Consider the following 21,837-nt stretch of genomic DNA (forward strand, 5'->3'; position numbering starts at 1 on the left):
CCCTATTCCAAAGCAGTAATAATATTTAAATAATTTTAAAGCACATTTATAATTATCATGAATTCATGTTTAGTGTTTGTTTTAAAGAAAAACATTTAAATTGTAGCTATTTAACATTTAAAGTCAAAATTTTGAAAATGCAATGTGCCTACAAACCAAAAATCAGACGGTTGTTAGTCTATATCGTTTATTATCAGATTTTTTATTTCAGATACCCATTTACATTCAGCTTAGTCTTTGTTTAGCACTTCTTTATTTATATAGAGTTGCACCCCACTCAGACATAAAGCATGATTAGGCTCTCAGTGTTCTCCTTCACTAAGCCCCTAAACCCCAACACCGCCCCATGAGAATGAGATAAATATGAAGCAGTGCCACTCCATTTCCCTCTGCACACTATTCCAGCTAAAGACCGACCTGGTTCTCTCATCACAATAATGCAATGGCATCAAAGGATCCTGAAGCAGGCCCTCATCACCAGAGAGAGCGACACATAAAAAGTCGGGGGTTAGGGGTTAAGCACCCTGTCTCCCGTTAGCATTTAATCCAGGCTGATCGTTGACAAGCCACTTCCCCCAATGATATTTTATAGAAGTACAGAGATAGTGGTTGACAATATTGGCTGTGAATGCATAAAATTATCTTTGCTCAGTACTATGTGGATTTAAACCGACATATATATCGAAGTGTCAAAACCTTGGGAGATAAAAGTAATCTTATGCAGATGCAGTGTATTAATGTGATGATACAATGAGGGATCAAATGTTCATTGACCGTATGAAATAAAAGTGTTTTTTGCACTATGAAAACATACTGTAACTTTTTGGATATAATGGAAATAATGCTCAAAACAACAATAACAAACTGTTGCTCACAATACCGATACCTGAGATTCAGTAATTGCAGATACAGAGTAAAATTTAAAAAGTGCAAAATTACCTTATAACCATATGTATCCCTTTGACTAACCATGTTCTGTACTCGATGATGTTCTGTTTTAGCTTTGAAATCAGAATGATAGTTTAAAGTGGGCGACGACCACTTAGCACCACTCTCACCTGAGACAGGCAGCAGAGAGGCAGCACACATGCTGTTTGCCCATCATCTTGAGAAGTGATGTTTATATTGATAGGGGTCAATTAATTTGAATATTTTCCCCTTTTAAACTGTAATTTTTTAACAAATTAAACATGAACTATAACTACATTGGTTGTGTTGTTATTTCAAAGTTAACTTTTCATTTAAAAAGTAATGTTACCTTGTCCGTCCTCATAAAAACACATTACACACACAGTGCACACAGAAAATGAACACGTCAATTTCTAGTTATGGTACTTTGTAATCAGTTTAGTGTCAAATGTAAATAAGCTACAAATGCATTCTGCCCTTTGTTATTAAGCTGGTTTGAGCCACCACGTTCATTTAAACATACAAAAGGACAATTAAAATAACATTTTTTTAAAACAAGTTATGAAAATAATAACTGAATGATGACACTGACATTAAGCCTGTCATTTTTAAAATAAAAGTCTTGCACCAGAAAAATTAAACTTTTTTTTTTTTTCCACTTTGTTCACTCTACAAACCACCAGTTGAGAAATGCTGGTCTACAGTATCTGCCGCAAAATATCTCCAAATCGTGGCTGTTCTTCAGGCTAGCTCCATGCTGTTAGCTTGATTTCCGTTGCTAGCACATGATGTGACACACTGCACAACCACAATGTGAAAGCATAACCTTTAAATCTCCTAGCAGGGATTATAAGATCAGGCCATTTGTCACCGATGCCCAATCTAGAAATGACTTAAATATCGACATTGATACCCGTTAAAAATATCGAATCGGAGCACCCCTACTATTAGGTTGGGGAGAGCAGGGCAAGATGGGCATTAAAATGAATTGTCTAAGCAAACTTATTCAGGTTTGATATAAACCACACTGAGAAAGAAGCACATCACTGATGCATATAATGCCAGGTCTGAGCAGACAATTTTGCAGCATTAGGTGAGGCAGTGGTTATTATTTATTATTCATGTTGGTTGCCATGCTAATGGAAAAACAAATCATGCATATAAATTCATATATTCTTGCTCTTGAGTAGCTTACATAACTATCAACATGACATGAGTAATAGCATGTGATTGTGGCCATGTAAATTACCAATAATAACAAATAACTAGATTCTGATGAAACTGTGACAGGTGCTTACCACGGAAGAATTCACTGCCACACTGTCAGAATTTTTTGTATTTACCATGCATGGCAAATGTGCCTCAAAATGCTTCCCCAAGGCAAACTAGTGCTAAGATATGACTGGGGCTCCAAGGTCCCAATAAATGGCTGAATGCTCGGATGGTTCATGGTGACCAGGCATTTGGCAGGATGCCAGTTGCTTCTTGTCTGAATAAACAGTTCCCTATCCCTTGTCTCTATGATGTTCTGATCCAGAGAGATCACTCTTATGTCTTTTCAGTGAAAGCTTTTGTAGTTCCAATGGCATAATGTGGATGGATAATAAGACTGATGAAGAATAAGAACGAGTAGAAGAATGAGGAGAAAGAATGAAAGGGAAGAAGACTAGCTGTGTTCACATCCAAAGATTCAAAATAAACATGTGCACAAAACTGGAATATTGCTTAAAATGTTTGCAAATAAAGCAGAGTTTCCATTCCATTCCAGTCAAAGACAACAAAATCACTTCCTGGTAATCTTACTCTAAATATCACTAAGACAACTAGGAGAAGCCACTAAATATAATAATTTTCATATTACTTTCGACTCAGTAATTATACAGAAATATTTGGACAGACTTTGTGCAGGCATTTTAGAAATGACCATAACATACAGATGCTGTGAACGAGATCGGTCCACTGGTTAGTCAAGTTATGCCACTTACAGTGAAGTCACATGACGTTTTCAATTGCACATGGAGAACTTTATTTGATAAATGTGTCATAGTTTATGTAATTTTTTTCTTATTCAATAAAAAATGTCTTAATTATGCACATACATTTTTTCTCTGCTTTTGTATCCAGTGGTTATTTAAGGCTGGGACACACCAAGCCGACGCTTGGCCATCGGCCATTCAGCATGTTGAATCACCATTAGGAAAAGTTGAATTATGAATAATATTGATAGCTGCTGATATAGACATGGCCATTTTTGCGATATTGTAAAACGTGCATAAAAATATGTGGATGGAAACATAGCTAATGAGAAGAAGGATGAGGAGGAGTAGGAGGGGAAAGAAGAAAGAGAATCAGGATGAGAAAGATTCGAAAAAGGAAAATGAGAAGAATGAGAAAAGGAAATATAAAAAGGAAGATTGGATAATGAGAAGAGGATGAATGAGGCAAAAAATGATGAAGAATAAGAAAGAGGGGAAGAACTAGGAGAAAGAATGAAAAAGGAGGAGGAGATAACGATGAAAAGGGAAAAAAAAAGGAGAAGAATGAGGAGAAAAAAAATAAGAAGAATGAAGATGAGAAAGACCAAGAGGAGGAGGCGAATGAGAGGAATGAAAAGCAGACAGACAGGAAGGAGAAGACAGACACACAGATCTGTCTTGCTGGTTTAAGTACCAAAATGCTGAAAAGCTTGGCAGTAGAAGACAATCCTACATTCTGTGCGAACGAGCTCTTATCCTGTCAGTTAGCTCACGTTCCACCTGTGAAGGTCCTTGATCACTTCAGTCCAATCTTAGCAGCACACTGTGGATTGTTTTATGAATCCATCATAATGTAATCCTTCCTCTGTAAAGAGGCTGCGGTTGAAGAATGAGGCACAACAGCAAACCTGCAAAGATTGCTGCTCCTCTCACAAAAGGATGAACAGCAGAAACGTACTATTGAATACTCAGGGTGAGAAATACTCACAAAAAACTACAATATGGAAGGATAAATCAAAATGACCACTTTTAAGTCAGAAGGCATGTTAATGGATTTGTTACACGATCATGCATATTCAGTTACTGTACAAGTTCATTTATACCAAATATTTTAATTGCGATACAACAGACACGCTTATGCCCCACAGAGTCCAACAATTAAATCGAAAACAGTGCTTGATGGGGCGTATCTGAAGGTTTTTCAGGTGACAACTCCGTCAGAGCTCAGCCTGAGTCCCTCTCTCTCCTCCTCATCTGATTTAATGAGTGTTTAGGTTCAGCCTGTTTGCAGCCATCACAGCCATGGTGCTTATGGCAGGTTAGAGCTAAACTTCCTCTCCCCCGCTGAGGGGGAAGAAGACACCGGATCCACCTCAGTCACCTCCTCATCCAGCATGCACGGCCTGTCTGCAGCTAATCAGGGGAGACTAGAGTCATTAATTATGAGCGCAGAATGAAACTTCCCCCTTTGCCTTTTCCCTTAACAAAATGACAGTAGTTTCCAACTGATCAGATGCGTTACTGTTATATTAGCTGCCTGTCTAGTTATATCGCCGCTGTGTTCTTGTACTCCGACTGGATTGTGGGCGTTGCTGCGGGATTGTTAGTGGGGTCCTGATGAGGCAGAGCGGCGGTGCTGGCCTGTCACGGCTTTGAAAGCAGGGAATGATTTAATTGATCTGATTTTTTATGCATGAATCATGTGGATGAGCCTCACACAGGGGGCAGTCTTAGCAGTCTGGTTTCACAGGAGGATCATTCATCTTGCTTAGAGTGTCATGAAGACCCTCATTTCAGCATAGGTCAGTTCTTATCACAGTTTTGAAAAATGCGAAACAAGTAGGTGTGGAACGATTCAGAGTCCAGAGAGGAGGGGGAAGATGGGTATAGGCTGAGAACGAATATAAACCTTAGCACGACTTGTGAATATTAATCGAGGCTTGTAATGTTTGCATGCTTGTCAAGAGGTTTTATTAACCCTCTTGTTTTTATTTATTTATTTTTAGGATTATTAAATCTAAATATAGGTTCTAGCATAATGCAGTGCACAAAACAAAACACAAAAATACCACCTTTCTTACATTACATCGCCATGTATTATACATTATTAAATCATTGTATATTCTATTAAATATGAATAAATACTGTATACTTTAAATGAACATTTGTATCTTTATTGTACAAATCACATGATGAGCCATTTGGAAATATATTACATTGAATTGTATTAGATTTTTACTATCTATTATTTCATATTTTTCATATTAATGCAATAAATCTTTTTAAAAACTTTTTTTTTTTACATTTGTAATTTAATGCACAAATACACGCTGGGCTGTTTACAAACGTGTTTATTACATTATATTACACTTTTAATAAATTTTATAAAAATACAAGAACACAATAAACTTCAAATTCAGTCTTTAATCTCATTGAATCCACAATTATGCCAAGCTGTTTGCAAATTGTAGTATTTATCACACTGTTTTTAAGATATTTAGATTTAGATTTAGCTTTCTGTTTATCAAGACAATCAGATGTGTAGACACATATTGAAGGTTTTGGTCATTGATCATCGGCAGGGAAGGCACGAATGTATTAATATTTTCGCAGCATGTAGACAAACACTCATGCCCCATGTTTCTTTGAATCAACTCATCATTTGAACCATGTGCCTTCGGGAAAAGGTCACGTGTGTCATGAATAATTATGAGACAGTGTTCTGAATTATTACAAAACATAGCTGATATAGATTAGCAAGAAAACGTCACTTTCTTGTCTAAACGTCACATCGATGTTTGTATCAGATAAAAGTTACATTTTTAACCCTTGTGCTGTGCTGTGAAAATTTACCAGCCTTTTAAAAAACCTTTTTCATGCCACTACAAAAATCTTGAATTAATTATCAATTATCTGAGGCCTATGATGCACTTTGCACTGAAAGAAGATAATCTTGCAAACGTCCATAAGGCAACACTTGCTGCTGCTGGCTAAATCCTCTGGAAGAAGGCAGGTATCGGTGGTAGCAACAAGTGCAATCTCAAATCAAAATGATGCCAAGATCAACTAAGAAGTATGTCGATATCAGAAATAGTGAAGAAGAAACCTTCCACAAGAGTTAGTTCCAGCTGGAGGGAGTGATTAGAGAACACTTCACTCACATTCTCTGTTCCAGAAACACTGTCAGTTTGATGCTTGTAGCCTAAAGTTTAATGCTTTGGCTTCTTTTGGAACCACTTTCAATGCTGGAGAAGAAATATATAAACTAACAGGCCAATGTTTGTTGGAAACATAAGTTATTTTAATGTTAACCTCTTGCTTATTGAATATATATACAAACTATATCCTCATAGTCATGCTGTTGGTCTAAATATCAGCATGGCCCGAGGCCGAATCACAGCCATGCTGATAGTGCACCGAGAAGCCCTGCTAGCGGATGACCTAGTTAGCGACCACCACAGACAAGGCTGGAGAGGGAGGTGCTTGGCAGTGGAGGTGGGATGCAGAAGCTTTGCAAGTCAATCCCTGTGTAGAGCTTTGGTGGAATTCGGTATTACAGGAGAGCAGAGAAGAGCCATCCACAGAATGGCTAGCAGACTTGCTCAACCTTAGCTAAGTGCCCCACGCATCTGTGCTCACTCTCTACATCAACACAATGTACTAAAACACAATAAAAGTCAAGTGCATTGGAATGCATTGTGAATTGCAAAGTGAGATGGGAAGAAAAAAAACACCACCACCAGCCTACCGATTGATATAGTGCCAACTAGTGATGTCAGCTGTGTGGACACTAGGGCTGACAATATTGACAATATTGATTTCATGCTTCTAAGCTATTTTCATGAGCAAAACTTCACTGAGTATTATTCATGGCATGTCAACCATCCCAGTAATCATGAAAAGCTTTGTGCTTTGTTAATTTTGATATGAAAAAGTCTGAGCTTTCAAATTTTCAAACTTTAGCTCAAGTAGCATGAGAACCAATCACTTCTTCTTTAATATAAGTAGCATGAAATACACATGAATGAAAGTCAAAAGTTGCGTTGAAAGAAACAGAACAACTGACTGAAATGGACAGTATCAGTGTTTCAACTACGTTAAGATGCTTGTAAACAATTATATACATAACAATATATATATAAAGCTATAGAATCATATATTATTAAATAGTTTTGAATTTAATAGATAAATTAGAATGTAATCAAAACAACTATTTCTTACACAAAATAAATAATTGATTTTCAGTGAACAAACTCTTTCATGTCAGATTACTGCATTTAGGTTTAGCTCAGTATTTATGGATATCATATCACTTAAACAGATGAATATATAGCTCGCAGTATGTACAATAAATCTTACTCAAATCCAGCCATAAGCTCCAATCTGAACCTATGGACACAAAAAACAAACTGGAAAACAAACAGGGTCCACTTCTTACTGGCAAGCTGAGCTCAAACAGAACTAACAGCCAGATGAAGAACGCATGAGAGTTGAGTGAGTTAGAAACTGAAGAGAAAATCAATCAAGGTTTGACAACATTTAGCAAAACATTATAATTTTCAAAAAACTCAGTGAAATGTTCAGTCATGCACAAGTGAATGTTTCCCATTCACAGTGAATTCCACTTATCATCAATCATCATTTTTATAGCCATTGCCGATGTGTATAGTTTGGTCTTTTGTGCATCTACACAGAAATAATAGAGTGATGACTCTCAATTGAGCCAAGGATGATGAACGCAAGCAGCTAAGTGGGAAGGAAAATGAAAAGAATCAAATGCAGAAATGTCAAGGTAGATTCAATGAAGTGACGTGACGGGTGGGCGGTAAAAAATGGCTTTGCGTGTCAGAGCAGATGCGGAGTTATTGAGGTAGACTCAAAACTAAAATCAACTCGATCAATTATGAACTCAATGCCACGGCTATATGTGTTTTTTGAAAAGCTACATTCACACAATCAGTGTTTGGGATGGAGAAGTACATTTATTATTAGTTGCAACCTGTTTAGATACTTGTGAGAGAGCAATGGGATGGGAATGGGGTGCACTGTCTAGACATGAGCCAGTATTCGCTACTGAGATAATGAACATGTATAGTATCGTTATAGTGGGCATTTTAATATAAAGAAAATAATTATTTATTAAAAATGATTTACAATTTTGAATGTATTTTAAAGTCTTTCCCATTAACTCTGCTGTAAGCTGTGTCGAAGGCATGTGTGCACTTTGATGTAAACAAGCACACGCATAAAAAAAACAGCTACTTTCTCATTTAAATTATTTAAATATCCATTCAGATTTCTGTATTTGCAGTGGCTTTCATTTATAGTACCAAATACTTTTAAATTTAGTCCCAATAGGCTATTTATTTTAAAATTCTTTATTATTCTGTCACACTTTACATTAGTTAATAAATGAGTTAAAATAAACTCCCAATGACATTTTTTTCCAAACATTCATTAATCTTAAGTGTCAAACTCTAGCTAACTTAAACTTTTTTATCAAAGATTAATAACTTCAATGTAAATGTATCTTTTATTCATTCATAATGGTAATGCATTAACTAAGGTTTACTAATGATATCTTACCATAAAGTGATACCATTAGGTCTTGTAATTCTTTTGCACTTTGTGTAATTGTTTTTAGTTAATACCTTTTTGTGCATTTCGTTTGAATGTTTATATATACACTGAAGAAGAAATGTATTGTATTAGGCCAACACTTTTTTAACACACATTTCAATATTGTGAAAATACTGTATACCGTGATAGAAGCTTTAGCAGATAATTGCAACATGAAATATTGATACCGGCATATGTCTAGCACCGTTATTTCATTTGAGCCTTCTTTCATTCAGTTTCTAATGAAAATGAACCACTTTACCCTTACTGTTTAGTATTATTGTTTTAAATAAAGTGCATTATGTACATACAGTGGTGGCCAAAATTATTAGAACACTAATATTTTCAGCAGCTAAAAATGGTTTTAAGTCAGTTATTTCTATCTCTGGTGTAGTAGCGTGTCAGTAGGAAATATCAGTTAACATTTCCAAACATTTATATTGCCATCATTCAGTGTGTGTGGGATAACATGAAGAAACAGAACAAACCCAAGGGGCTACATATCCACGATGCTTCAAGAAACCTTCCTGCAAAGCTACAGTACTTTTTTTTTATCAATTCAATTTATTAACTAAATTAAAATCATGACCATCCTTTATGTTTAAAGCAGCTTTTGCCCCTGGTGCGCTTGGGCATAGTTTTTCATGTAGCTTTGCAGGTAGGCATAAAATATGCATTTATTATGTTTTGAAATGTACATCAGCAGACACCGTACATCACAGCTATTCTGAGAGAGATCTAATTTGCCAATTCGCGAGACAAAAAGAAACTATATTGTCAGTAAACTTTCAAATATCACAGTTAAATTTACAACCGTTTTGAAGACACAATAGCACTGTTTATGAAGATAAGCAAAGCTAAACAAAACAAATTAGCCTAGAGTGAAACAGACTGGACACATGGCACATTAGTAGCAGAAAGCTGGAGAAAAGGGAGAGAGAAAGGGACACAGGTCATTTCTGTCATCTCTCTCCCTCTATTACAATGTGTTGCTGGTGCTTGTTTACAGAGAGCTTTTACATGTCAGAGGAGAACAGAGGAATCGGCCATCCAATTATGAGCCAGTGTAAATCATTTGACATTTCAGATTTTTTATACGGTGTAATGAAAGCTGTTAGATCTTTAAAATACTGCAGGCTGTTTGAAGAAAGCAGCAACAATATTGGAAACATTTATTACAGGAGTTCATTTGTCACCAATCGACAGTATAATTCTTCCTGCAAATGCTATTCATCTATGTGACAAAGACAGAGCTATTTATGTTTACTTACACGACAATGTTTAATGTTTCTGAAAAAAAGTTACACAAAATTGTGGCCACTAAAGGAAGAGGAAGGGAAAGGGAAGAATTTATGAAATGTTGGGATGAATTTGTGGCCTTAAACCTTGGTATATTGCGCAGGACCACAGGGAAAGGCAGGATCAGTATCTGTAGCTCAACTGTAATTGTTTTTTTTTTGTTTGTTTTTTAATCGCTGCAGATGAAAAAGAAAAAAAAAAAAAAAACTAACAAAGCATCTGTAAGTCTTTATGGTTTCTTAAATTTTCTCTAGCCTATTTTAAGGACAATTTAAATAAAATGGTATAAAACAGAACCGTTTCTGAAAACAGAATAAAACTATATCCTATAGAAATAGAAATAAATATATAGGCCTATACACAAAATATATTTTCACTTAAAAGTAAATTAACTTTAATTTCGTTGACAGTTTTCTGTTTGTTTAATAACTTTTGGCAAAATAAAAAAAAGTTAAGGTTCTAACTAACTATTATTGTGGTTAAAAAAAAAAAAAAAAAAAAAAAAGAACTTTGCAATCTGGTCGCTCACAAATCGAGGCAGCCCCGATCATATCAAACATGTTTGATATTAAGGATTTAATTCGGGATGATGGTAGCTACATGATTACGCCAGTACTTTCACAACATCCAATGTGCGACCGCAAAACAGCTGCTGTAAATTATGGCTCCATTGGATAATGGTTTTGTAGCAATACAACTGTCTGAATGATGTGCTGAAAACATATCACAGCCATAAGGTGAAAGAAGTGTTGGAGTGTTCAACATACCGGGTGAGTACAGAAAACTGCTAGCATGCTAGCTAATGTAAACATCACTGAAATATGTACAATATCTTGTAGTGTGTGATGCACCACGATGTTCACTTCTTGTAATCTGTGCATGTTCAAGGTCTGAGGGAAGATAATCTCCAAAGATTCTCCTTATGCGTGTGCCGCAACCATATTTCTTAATCGGTTAGAAAAATGTATATTGTTCCAAAACGATTTACTGCAAAAGAACATGAATATAATTCAAAAATAAACATTCAGCCAATCTGAAGTGGTTCTAAACCTGTATGACTTTCTTCTGCACGACACAACAAGGATGAAAAATGTTTGCTAACTAAACATTTCTGGTGAGCATTGACTTCCACTGCTTGGACAAATAACATTTCTCAGAATAAATTAAGCAATATAGGCTTGGAGAACCATGAAGTACATTTTTGCTTTTTTTTTTGTGACGCTAGACTCGTGAGCTTGAAGATTGTTGAATGAGAACACGTGATTCAGTTAACTCAAGATGAAGAAAGCGAGCAAGCAAAGAAAGACGTTTGTTATTAGGCCAAATGGTTTAAAAGTCTAAAGCAGAAGAAAATGTGTAGCCTTGCTAAAGGCTCTGATTGGGAGACCCACAAATGAGTCAGGGGACTATTCAGGCCCACCACAATCAGTGTGCCAAATTTGACAACTCTTCTGCAAACAGTTCCGAGGGCTGTCATAGAATCCCAGAAAGAAGAAAAATAAAACGAATGGCAACCAAAGCAGCAGAGACACACAACTTCAGTGCTCAGCCCATAACTATGACAGTAAAAGGCTTTAATTTGGTTTCCTTTATGTTGTGCATCGACATTTGAAAGTTTTATCATTAACACAGAGGGCAGGAAGATATTACGCCTCATGCTAAGCTTGCAAATGTCTCTGAAGAGGCGAAGTAGGGGAGAGTGGTACAAATTGGAGAGCGCTCGAGCAAGACGCACAATATTATTGGAATAATGAGGGCTATTTGGTTTTTTTTGTGCATTTTTTTTTTTTAAGTGGGAATTTAATCTTCTTAAGGAAGAGAAGATAGATACAGAGGTGGACAATGAAGCAGCTAATAATGACACATGCAAAAGCAATTTGCTCTCGGCCAAACCCCCCCGCCCCGCCCCCAAAAAAGATGCTATACAAACACACAGGATACAGTTCAAACTAAAAGGTGCAGTATGTAATATTGCCAGCTAGCGGTTGAAACGGCTGCAATTCCACCCCTCAATCTGCCCAAAAAAGCGTGTCTCTCACATAGACTGACAAAGGAGTATAAAAATGGACGTGCGCACTCAACTGAAATGGAGCTATGTGATCGTGTATCCTACCTCTCTCATTCGGCACAAATCATGATATATTCATACTTGCAATATAACATATCTGAATGCTGAACTATCATTTATTATGAGAATTATAAGCTTTGCACTTCAGTTGTGAATATAATATTTAACATTTTCAGATCTAGGTGGAATTTTTTTTATTCATTAGCACTACATTCTTTTCATTTATTTTGAACAGAAACAGAGCATAGTTTATTTGGGGTTTTTTTCGTTGTTGTACCAAAATCGCATTGAAAAGTGACCACAATAACGAAGCTCAGTAAACCGTGACATCTGTGTATCATGCCAACCCTGCTGTCCATAGCATTATTTTTCAGAGTAAAGTTATGTAGGCCTGTGGCAATAATAAATATATCGACTTATTGCACAACATGTGTACATGACCTCAATAATTTTGAGGGATTGTGTTTTTCAGCAATAGTGTGCACCTTTATTTTTCAGAGTAAAATAAGGAAAAAGTTATAGATGGAAAAGTCTTCTTAAAGGATCTTGTGCATGTGTTTTGTAAGAAAATGTATATTTATTCAAGTTTCATGTTTGTTGTCAGTTGAATGGCCTTCTTGCATTACCATGCTGTTATATTATGATTATACATTCAGTGGCATAAAATTAAAATGACAATATGGGGCAATATATAGTACAACAAAAAGTTGTTATCGTGACAGGCTTACAGCTATGTAAACATAACATGTTTCCTAAATATCTACAAAAATATTCCTAAAACATTTTTTTGGGCTTTAGAAGAGTCACAAACTTATATACAGCACCTTTAAAAAGACATGGGTTTTAGTTAAGGTCAAATGAACCTGTACATCTAAGACAGACCATTTTAAAGCTGCCGTCTCAAAAGTACACTATTTTGTATATGTGCACTCTGCCATAATCTTAAAAGTAAAGGTTTGCCATTGACATCTATGGTTACAAGAACCTTTAACATCCAAAAGGTTCTTGAGTATTAGATGCTCTGAGAAGATTTATTTAGAAACTGAAATGTTCTTTTGAGAACCCAACATGTTTCTTCTATCGCAACACTGAAAGCCAACTTTTGTAACCTTTATTTTTATTAGTGCTTTGATCAACCTGATATTACTTACACTGTCATTTATTATATTGATTGTCTAATTTGACAATGCTTTCATTTATCAATAAAAATATATACCTTGAAAAAGTATACCCTGTACTGGAAAATGGATTTAGGATTGTGGAAAAACATATATGAGAAGATTGTTGAATTTTCTGAAGTCATCTGGTACTAAATATCAGTGTGCTGTGAAAGTTGCTATATGGTTGCTAAAGTGTTTTTAGCACATTGCTAAGCTGTTCTGGGTAACTGCTAAGTAGCACAAACCAAAACAACAAACACCAAGGTTCAGTTTCCTATTCAATGCAGATAATAAGATTTGGGTTTAAAGTATGAGCAAAAGTAACTTTAAATAGCAAACACTGACAAGGGCAAATCCATCCTTTAGTACAAGTATTTCAAAAAAGGACAGAGGACACACCACCCTATTTAGTGTACAGCTGTCAAGTGTTACTTGGCTTGTGAGTTTTTGTGTGTGTGTGTGTGTGTGTGTGTGTGTGTACATAACCATATTTCTTGGGACAAATCTGTGCCCTTGTGTGAGCCAAATGTGTCAAAGGCCTCTTCTGTGGGCTTCTCCAATTGTAAAAAATGGGTTAAAAAATTTACTTGTAAAAAGCCAGCAAATTTATTTTGAGTTCTGGATAGATATTTATAACAAATTGTATTGTGTGTGTGTGTCATCATATATATATATATATATATATACACACACACACACACACACACACACACACACATACACACACACACACACACACACATATATATATATATATATAAACCGAAGTCAAAGGAATGTTCCCATTTAGATAGCTAAGTGAATGTGGTCGTGTATGTGGGCACTCACTCAGTAAAGGTTGACTATGGTCTATAACCTCATCCTCCAGACACGGACTGAAGCTGATGCTGCTTTGCTCGCTGGCGATGCTGAAGGGACTTTCCATGTGAAAGCTGGTTTGAGTTAGACTGGTGATGCTGGACTGCACTTGGCCTCCACTTGATTCTGAGTGCACAAAGACATCCTCAATTAAAAAAACAAAACCCAAACAAGCTAAAAAACTAAATATTAACAAAGTAAAAGTCAAAGCATTGTTCAGACCAAATCAGATTTTTCTGCAAATCCGACTAAAAGCTGATCATAGGCAGTCCGAATGGCAATTGAACAACATGAAATCACATTTTAAACTAAATTTGTATGTGGTTTGAAATCCATTGGTATTCAAATCGCATTTCTGAAAATCAGTTTTGTCATAGAAACCGACACACATAAAAAGAAAGAAAGAGCACTTATAAACAAATCAGACATGAACAGTTGCAATATGATGTGTGGACAGTCAGTTATTTAAATCAGATTTTATCTGGATATGCATAAAATCGGATTTGAGCTGACAGTCTGAACAAGGCTTAAATTTATTTTTGATTTTTGGGGAGAATTTGACTTGTGTTTTTTGTAAACGTGGTAGATCTGACAGATGGAGTTGTATTAGTTGGTAAGAGTTTGTGTGGGTGGGTGGGGAATGTTTGTGTATATTTGGCAGTGTGTATTACCAGAATCTCTTCTTTGATCGGTCTCAGACATGAAGGTCTTCCTGTCACCGCTGCATTCACTGAGCTCAGCATCACTGCCATCGCTTTCACTTAAGTTGACTTAGAGAGAGAGAGAGAGAGAGAGAGAGACAGAAAGACAAAAGGTCAGAAAGTGATTAAGACAAGGGATACATGGGAGAGTGAAAAAGTACAAGAGAAAAAAAACAACTGAGAGCGATTCAAAATAAAAAGCACAGTGTTGTATTCAAAGGCATACAAAGAGGTCTGTAAGAATATTAAAATCAAGCAGCCGTAAGCTGTTGCTGTGAAGCTGAAATTCACATGGCCATGAAACCGCATGTAGAATAATTTTATCAAAAAGTATTTGGCACCACTGCACTAAGCGAAACTCTTTCACACAGACAAGAGACTGACCACCCTCAAGCTCAATAAAACGCAATCCTGCAACACCAGCAGAACATCGTCCGTCTGAAAGACTAAAGCACACTGGCATCAAATTCATGAATGCATTAATTCTGAAGAAGTCTGTAAAATGGCTCAGGGCAGAGCAAGAAGGTAAATTGGAAAATAAAAAGTAGATCAGAAGCATGGGGACAGAGAGACAATGAAAAAAAATGTGTAATATGATTCTCTCCTCCATTTCTCTGTTTCTTCTTTAATTTTCCGAGCAGAGGCAGGTAAGGCTAACGTGAGGAACTTCTTAGAGGCTTCAAGTGGACATGGACCTTTGGCTGTCTTTCCAAAGCCTTCATCATCCCAGCAGCACATGCTTTCCCCCGATCAGCGGTTTGAGCCCATGCTGAAAATTAATATTTTTATCTGAGAGAGAAAAGGCAAGCTTCGGATCAGCACCGTTCTGCCTTCCAATTTGCTGCACCCCATCTGCCATGGTTTCAATCAGAGGAAGGAGGATGAAGGTGCATTACTGTGGTGTGTGTGAGCAAGTCAGCGAGAGGGAGACCTGTCTCCTGTCATAGACTCTCGCTCTTATTCTCTATATACCACCCGTCTCTCCAATCTGGCTTCATAAATATGGCAAAATTCTGTTGTCATGCTAAATCACTGTTTCACACTCAAAGACAGATGGGTTGGTTTAGCTTGATCTACGAATCATTAAAAAAGCCCTCCTGTTTTCTTTGTGCGTGCTTATTCATTTTTAGCAGTTTAGCTGCAAAGTTCAGTTCTAAATTTGTGTACAATTTTGGAGGCTAAATTTATTTTTCCTTAAAAGTATTTTTAACACACGGATGATGTGTACATGACATGATGTGTAAAGCCTAAGCTGATTCCCATCTCAAAATATCATGTCAAAACATAACTAAAAAAACTAAACCAAAACAAAATAGGCAATATTTATTAAACTTTAAGGTCCAGTCAAAGATCTGGCTACACAAAACTATTATTAGAGCGTCCACTAGCTTATTTTTCAGCCTAACCAGCTACAAAAACAAACCGCTGAATCAATGATATTACACTGGAAACAATACTTTACAGCTACTAGTGTTTCCTGGAAATTATTAAAGAAATTGTTTACCCAAAAAGGAAAATTATCCACCCGCATTACCAAGCTTGGAAGAGCCAGGATAAAAAAAAAAAAAAAAAAAAAAAAAGATCTGAAAGAAAAAAGTCATATACACCTAGGATGGCTTTGGGAGGAGTAGAATATGCCGTGATTTCTGGGTGATCTATTCCTTTAAGACAATAGCAATAAAAATATATATAAAACCCACAAACCTATTTTATAAACTAAAATCTTTAAAAATGCTGAAAATGAGTTGTGTCTTCTCTGATATTTCACATAAACTAAAACATTAAACGGCACATTATTAATATCACTAAGACACCTACAGACGAATGTAATTTCCCCCTGCCTCCTGATATTCAGAAACGTTCAGTCAGATTACTAGTAATGACAGCAGAGACCAGACGCCAGAATGAAGAAAAACTAACCTCTGCTAGGGGCCACAGTACTTCAGCTGACAGTACTTCAGCCAGCTAAAATGTCACTAGACTTACAGTCAAAGGTCTCAGCAAATATGAAGTGATTGTTTACTTTCTGTCAAACAGAGACAGGAATCCACTGGGCCTGAGTCATGAAGCAGACATGTGGAGATGTGGAAATTAATGTGGAATTAATCGCTGTAGGGGTGTAATGGTACACGTATTGGTACAGAACATTTTTAGTACGGGTCTTTTGATTCGGTATGCACGCGTACTGACCAAAATTGTAAAAAAAAAAACAAACACATGCTGGTTTTGCCCACTTTGACAAGGCGCGACAGATCGCTTTATAAATGCCTCAATTCTGACGTGAGTGGACATAATCGTCCCATCTTTACTACTGGTTTTAACACGAATTCTACATAAATCTACATTTCACCCCTCACATAATCACAGCTAGTAAACAAAACGTCACATACTTTAGCATTTCATTTACCTCGGGGAAGTCATCAGTGTCCTCAGCTCATTATCTGCTACAGAAATTAATGTTGCCTAATTATGAGACAGGCTACATACTTCATTATATTTTACTTTACCTGTTAGCGTTGTGTAAATTATTTAATGTACGTTTTTTAAAAAAATCTTTTATGAAACAAGTTATGACAGTCACTGAGATGTTATTATATTTCAACAACAAATAGAAATTGCATAATTTAGAAGTTAGTCTGAAAACATATTTGCATACAAGTACAATTTTATATTCTGATTGTTAATAAAGTTAAAAATAGTAACAGAATTCAAATTTCTCTGTTTCTGATTGTAACCTTATGGTAATGTAAAATGGCTCCCGACAGTATAGAGGAGAAGCTGAGGTATATTTTTATTTAAAAAAAACTATATTATAATTGACTATAATTGAAATGATTTAATGAAAGAGCAATTTAAGTAACCCATTGTTTGAAATAGTTTTAAAGATTTCTTAGAAGATATAGTACTTTTAGTTTGGAAATAGAATATGTAAAAGGGCCAGAGATCGCATGTCAGTAACTCAAAAAGTTTTAAAGATATCTCAATGTGATTTTAAATTCCTTTTGGAATTTTTATTTTCAGAATTTATATCGTTCAGGTCTAGAGATATATGCCCCATATTCTACTGATTTTAATGAATTGGATTTTTATAATACTGACAGCTAGATTGGAACACACATGGTTGATGAAGTATGGACAATACTTCTACAGAACTTCTTAATATTAGTCAAATCTAATTTAAAAGCACAAGTTGTGTTTTTTAACATTAGTCAATGCACTGTGAACTAACATGAACCAGCAACGAGCTACTGTATTTTTATTAACTATTGTTAACAAGGATTAATACTGTAATAAACGTACTGTTCATTCTTTGTTCATGTTAGTTAATACATTAATCTTAACAAATGACACCTTATTGGAAAGTGTTACCTTGACAGCCTTATTTTTACTTATTTACTTTTCAATGCTACAGTGACAAATCTCTGGTTTCCATCCAAAGTAAGGTTACAAAGACAAAAAAAAAAAAAAATCTGACAAGATAAAAAAAATGTAGCCAGTGGTCGAGTTAACATGAAATGAGCCACATCTATTGACCTTAACACACAGTTGTGGGTCCTACCTGTATAAATTTCTGTTTTATGGGTTTCCTGTCACATGTCAGCAAGATGATTTCTTGCATATTAGTTAAATCCTACATTTGACCATATGCACTGTAAATCAAAGTGCCCTGACGACACTGAAAAGACTCCAGAGATTTACAACAGCAAGTGACCTTTGGCGGAGAGAACAGAAATGATTGCATAGTGCCATAAACAAAATAACAAAATAGCAGTTTTTGAGCAATGCAAACCTTGGGAGAATTTGATTTCCTAGACAAAAATCAAAGCTAGTCACCATATAGACTAATATTTGTTGTCAGCTATATCAATAAGCTAAAATATATAGATATATAGATATATCACTATACATACTGACATCATCCATCAGAAATTATTCTAACATGCTGATTTTGTGCAAAACAATCAATATTCTATGTCGAAAATAGCTGCGCTGCAAAACTTTAATACACAGTATCATAAACTATGATACATAGTTTGTTTTTTTGGGGGGGGGCTTTGATGAATAGAAAGTCCAAAAGTATAAATGAACGTATACATGCAGAGTAAAATAATTTTACTGACCCTAAACATTTGAACATTATAAGATATTGTACCAGTAACATCTGTTGCAACAACTTTTTGAGTGTGTATAGGCTATAGTTTTAATACGTATATTATGCAAGCAAATGAAAAAGCATAACTAATGTCACAGTGCTGATACATACTAAAGCAGGGAACAAGAATTGTCTCCAGCACTGATTTAGGGGAATAATTTCTTTCTCCATTTTTGTACGGTTAAATTAAATTCCCAGAGTCAACATGTTCTGGCTAATTCTAGAGTGTAGACTAATGTGCTTCTATAATTTGTAATTTGTCTGAAGTATGTAAAGCCTTCAACACTTATTAACCACAACATACTTGACTAAATATTAATCTCACAAATAACAGAATTTTTTATAATCTAAATAATAAATGCTGATCTCCCTAAAAGTTTTACCCAATAATAACCAGCAAGCAACAACACTCTTTTGCTCTTTTATAGTATCTGAAGAACCAAACAAATTCTTTCTAAGTTCAGAAATACGTTGCCTGCGCAAATATATGTTAAAAAAATTGCTGGCTGGTATACCGTGTAAATACCAAATACCAGTGTTTATTTTTCTTATAATATGAAATTTTAATATACAGATCCTAAATATAAGGTAGGTTTGTAAAAATAAAACATATACATTAAATCTGAACTCGCAAACCAATGAGTATTCCATGGCATAGATGTACATTTAATGATGTTAAAAATGTTTGATATTTATAAATTTGATCATAACCTTATCCATTTCATTGCAACTGAGAAAGCCCACCCCACAACGCATCTGATTGGTTGAGATATTTGATTGATTCTGTGGCATCTGGTGTGGACAGCCAAATTGTTTGTCACGGGAATCTTGTGTTACGTGTATTTAAGGAACAGTGTTTGAAAAGTAGCGTTTTCAACCATCTGATTAGCTGATTTTAAGGACGAGCTCCTACCAAAAATTCTAATTAAATAATCACTTGAGCCCAATACAATTACTCTTTAAAATCCTGGGTGCCACCAACATAAACGTCATTATAACATTATTAAAATTATGGGGAGCTCACAGAGCTGAAAAGTCCAGCAATACAAGACAGCCGGCAAAATTAGCTTTCTTATACAAAATAGGATTCACCGCTGTTTCAGCCTCCCCTGTGATCAGTGATTTCTAAATAAGAGCTCATTGCCCAACCGACTGGCATATTATCATCCCAAATCTGTTATGGCTGCCAGATGCCGGATTTTCATGAAATTCCAATGAGCTGTATTTTACAAATTTACATACATTTAGCCTGATTAACCCTCCAGAATTAATTCCTAAGTATATAGAAATGATTCCGGCAGGCAGAGAGAGAGGAAGATCAATGATGATGAAGAAAAACAGCTGAAGATGTAGAGGTGTTATCTACATTTTCGGCAGTATTTTCTGTAGCACTGAGCATGTTTGATGTTAAAAGCTTATGACAGATAAGACACTATCTGTAAGGTGCTTTCATATCCAGAGTAATTATTGGTAGATTATTTTTATTAAAATGGATGACTTTGAGTGTTGTAAAACAACTTCACCAAGCAGAACTTGAAATGAAAAAGTTGAATTTGTGAAATCGCTAAATCCGAAAGCAGATGAGCGAACGTTTAGATAATATTCATTCTCCTTTCCGTTCCCCCGAGCATCTGGGATGGGAACTGCTTCACCTGCATGTCCAATCACATCAGACTGACTGAAACTTTAACTAATCTAACCATCGGCTGAACAGAAAGATATTCATTCTAAAGCGTATCTACATCGCTCTGTTAGATTTGTTTAGACGTGATGATTTAGACCTGTCAAACTTAAAGGATGTTCCAGATTTAATACAAGTTAAGCTCTATCGACGGTATCTGTTACAGATCTCCAGAGGATTTAACTGCAGCTTGTTGAAGCACTTTAATTCCAATTAATTCTGCATTTACAAATTGAATAATTTTGTTGTTATCTAACTACAACATGACAGAGATAGAGCTGAGCTTTTCTTTAAATAAATTCTTCTTTGTCTATGCTTTTTTTGTCATGCTATCTGAAAACAAATTTAACTGCTGCCTTCAACATACCAGAGCGAACACGCTCTATTAAATCATTTCGACAAGATCGATACCAGATTTTATATTCTATCAACGTTACGGTGCTTCTTCATGAAAAAAAACACATGATACATTTACTTTGTGTAGGCTGAGTCAATACTATTACAAGACAGATGACATAACGCGTCTGAAAATAGCTTCAGTTGTACACTTTGTATTTGTCTTCCATTTATTATTGTTAATATGAACAGTTAACATCTAATGTAGCAGATATAAAGAGTTAAATTGAATTGAAGTCTGCTGATCGTGACTGAGTGTGTGACTTCCATTATCAAATCACAATCGCACAGAAAAAAAACTTTTGTTTCATCTGCTCACTTGAACCACAAGTCATTTAATGAATTTGAGAATTTATTATATTAAGTGGCATTTTTGTTCTCTCTGACTGAACGGCTTATTTGCAAATGTTTCATGCAATATTCCAATTTTGTGCAGAAGTTAAATTCGCAAACTTAGGATGGAAAACCAGGCTAATGATGAGCTTGAAGCAACACAGAGTCTGCTTAGAAAGTTCAGAGCACAAAGGGAAAAGATTACTCATGTGTATTGTATTAAATCTGTGTGATAGCTTATTAGCTTTTAACAGTTTTAAAAGGGGTCATCTGATGCCATTTCAAGTTTTCCTTTCTCTTTGGGTTGTTACAAGCTATTAGTGCATAGATAAGTTCCCTAAAGTTGCAAAGACGTGTCAAACTCAAAAACGTTTAGAAAAGACTCTTACACACTCCCCTAAAACAGCTTATTTAAACACGGCCCCATATCTCTACATCAAGATGTGATAATAGTTGCATAATGCGGCCCAAATGGTCATGCAAAGAAAGGTGGTTGTTGCAGCCATGCCAGGAAAAAGCGCTTTATTTGGCTTTTTGAAAGTAGATGCAGTTAGGAAACTTTAGGATTACTTAACAGAACAACACAACCCAGATGTTCCAATTTGTGCAAAACATTTTACGGACGACAGTTTTGTTAACCTAGGAGAATATAAAGGGATGTGCAAAGGCTATTTCTAAAAAATT

General features: G+C 35.6%; 1 protein-coding gene across 1 annotated transcript in view; it reads right to left on the reverse strand.

Moving 5' to 3' along the window:
• LOC122345718 (rab effector Noc2-like) overlaps positions 1-21,837 on the reverse strand; it is a 73,697-nt gene that overhangs the window by 21,261 nt on the left and 30,599 nt on the right. Inside the window, exons 7-8 of the mRNA XM_043240133.1 lie at positions 14,561-14,659; positions 13,860-14,015 (exon numbers count right to left, since the gene is read on the reverse strand). Of these exons, the coding sequence (XP_043096068.1) occupies positions 13,860-14,015; positions 14,561-14,659 (255 nt within the window). The remainder of the gene's footprint in view (positions 1-13,859; positions 14,016-14,560; positions 14,660-21,837) is intronic.

This window comes from Puntigrus tetrazona, chromosome 5 (genome assembly GCF_018831695.1).
Source record: "Puntigrus tetrazona isolate hp1 chromosome 5, ASM1883169v1, whole genome shotgun sequence".
NCBI classification, from domain to species: Eukaryota; Metazoa; Chordata; class Actinopteri; order Cypriniformes; family Cyprinidae; genus Puntigrus; species Puntigrus tetrazona.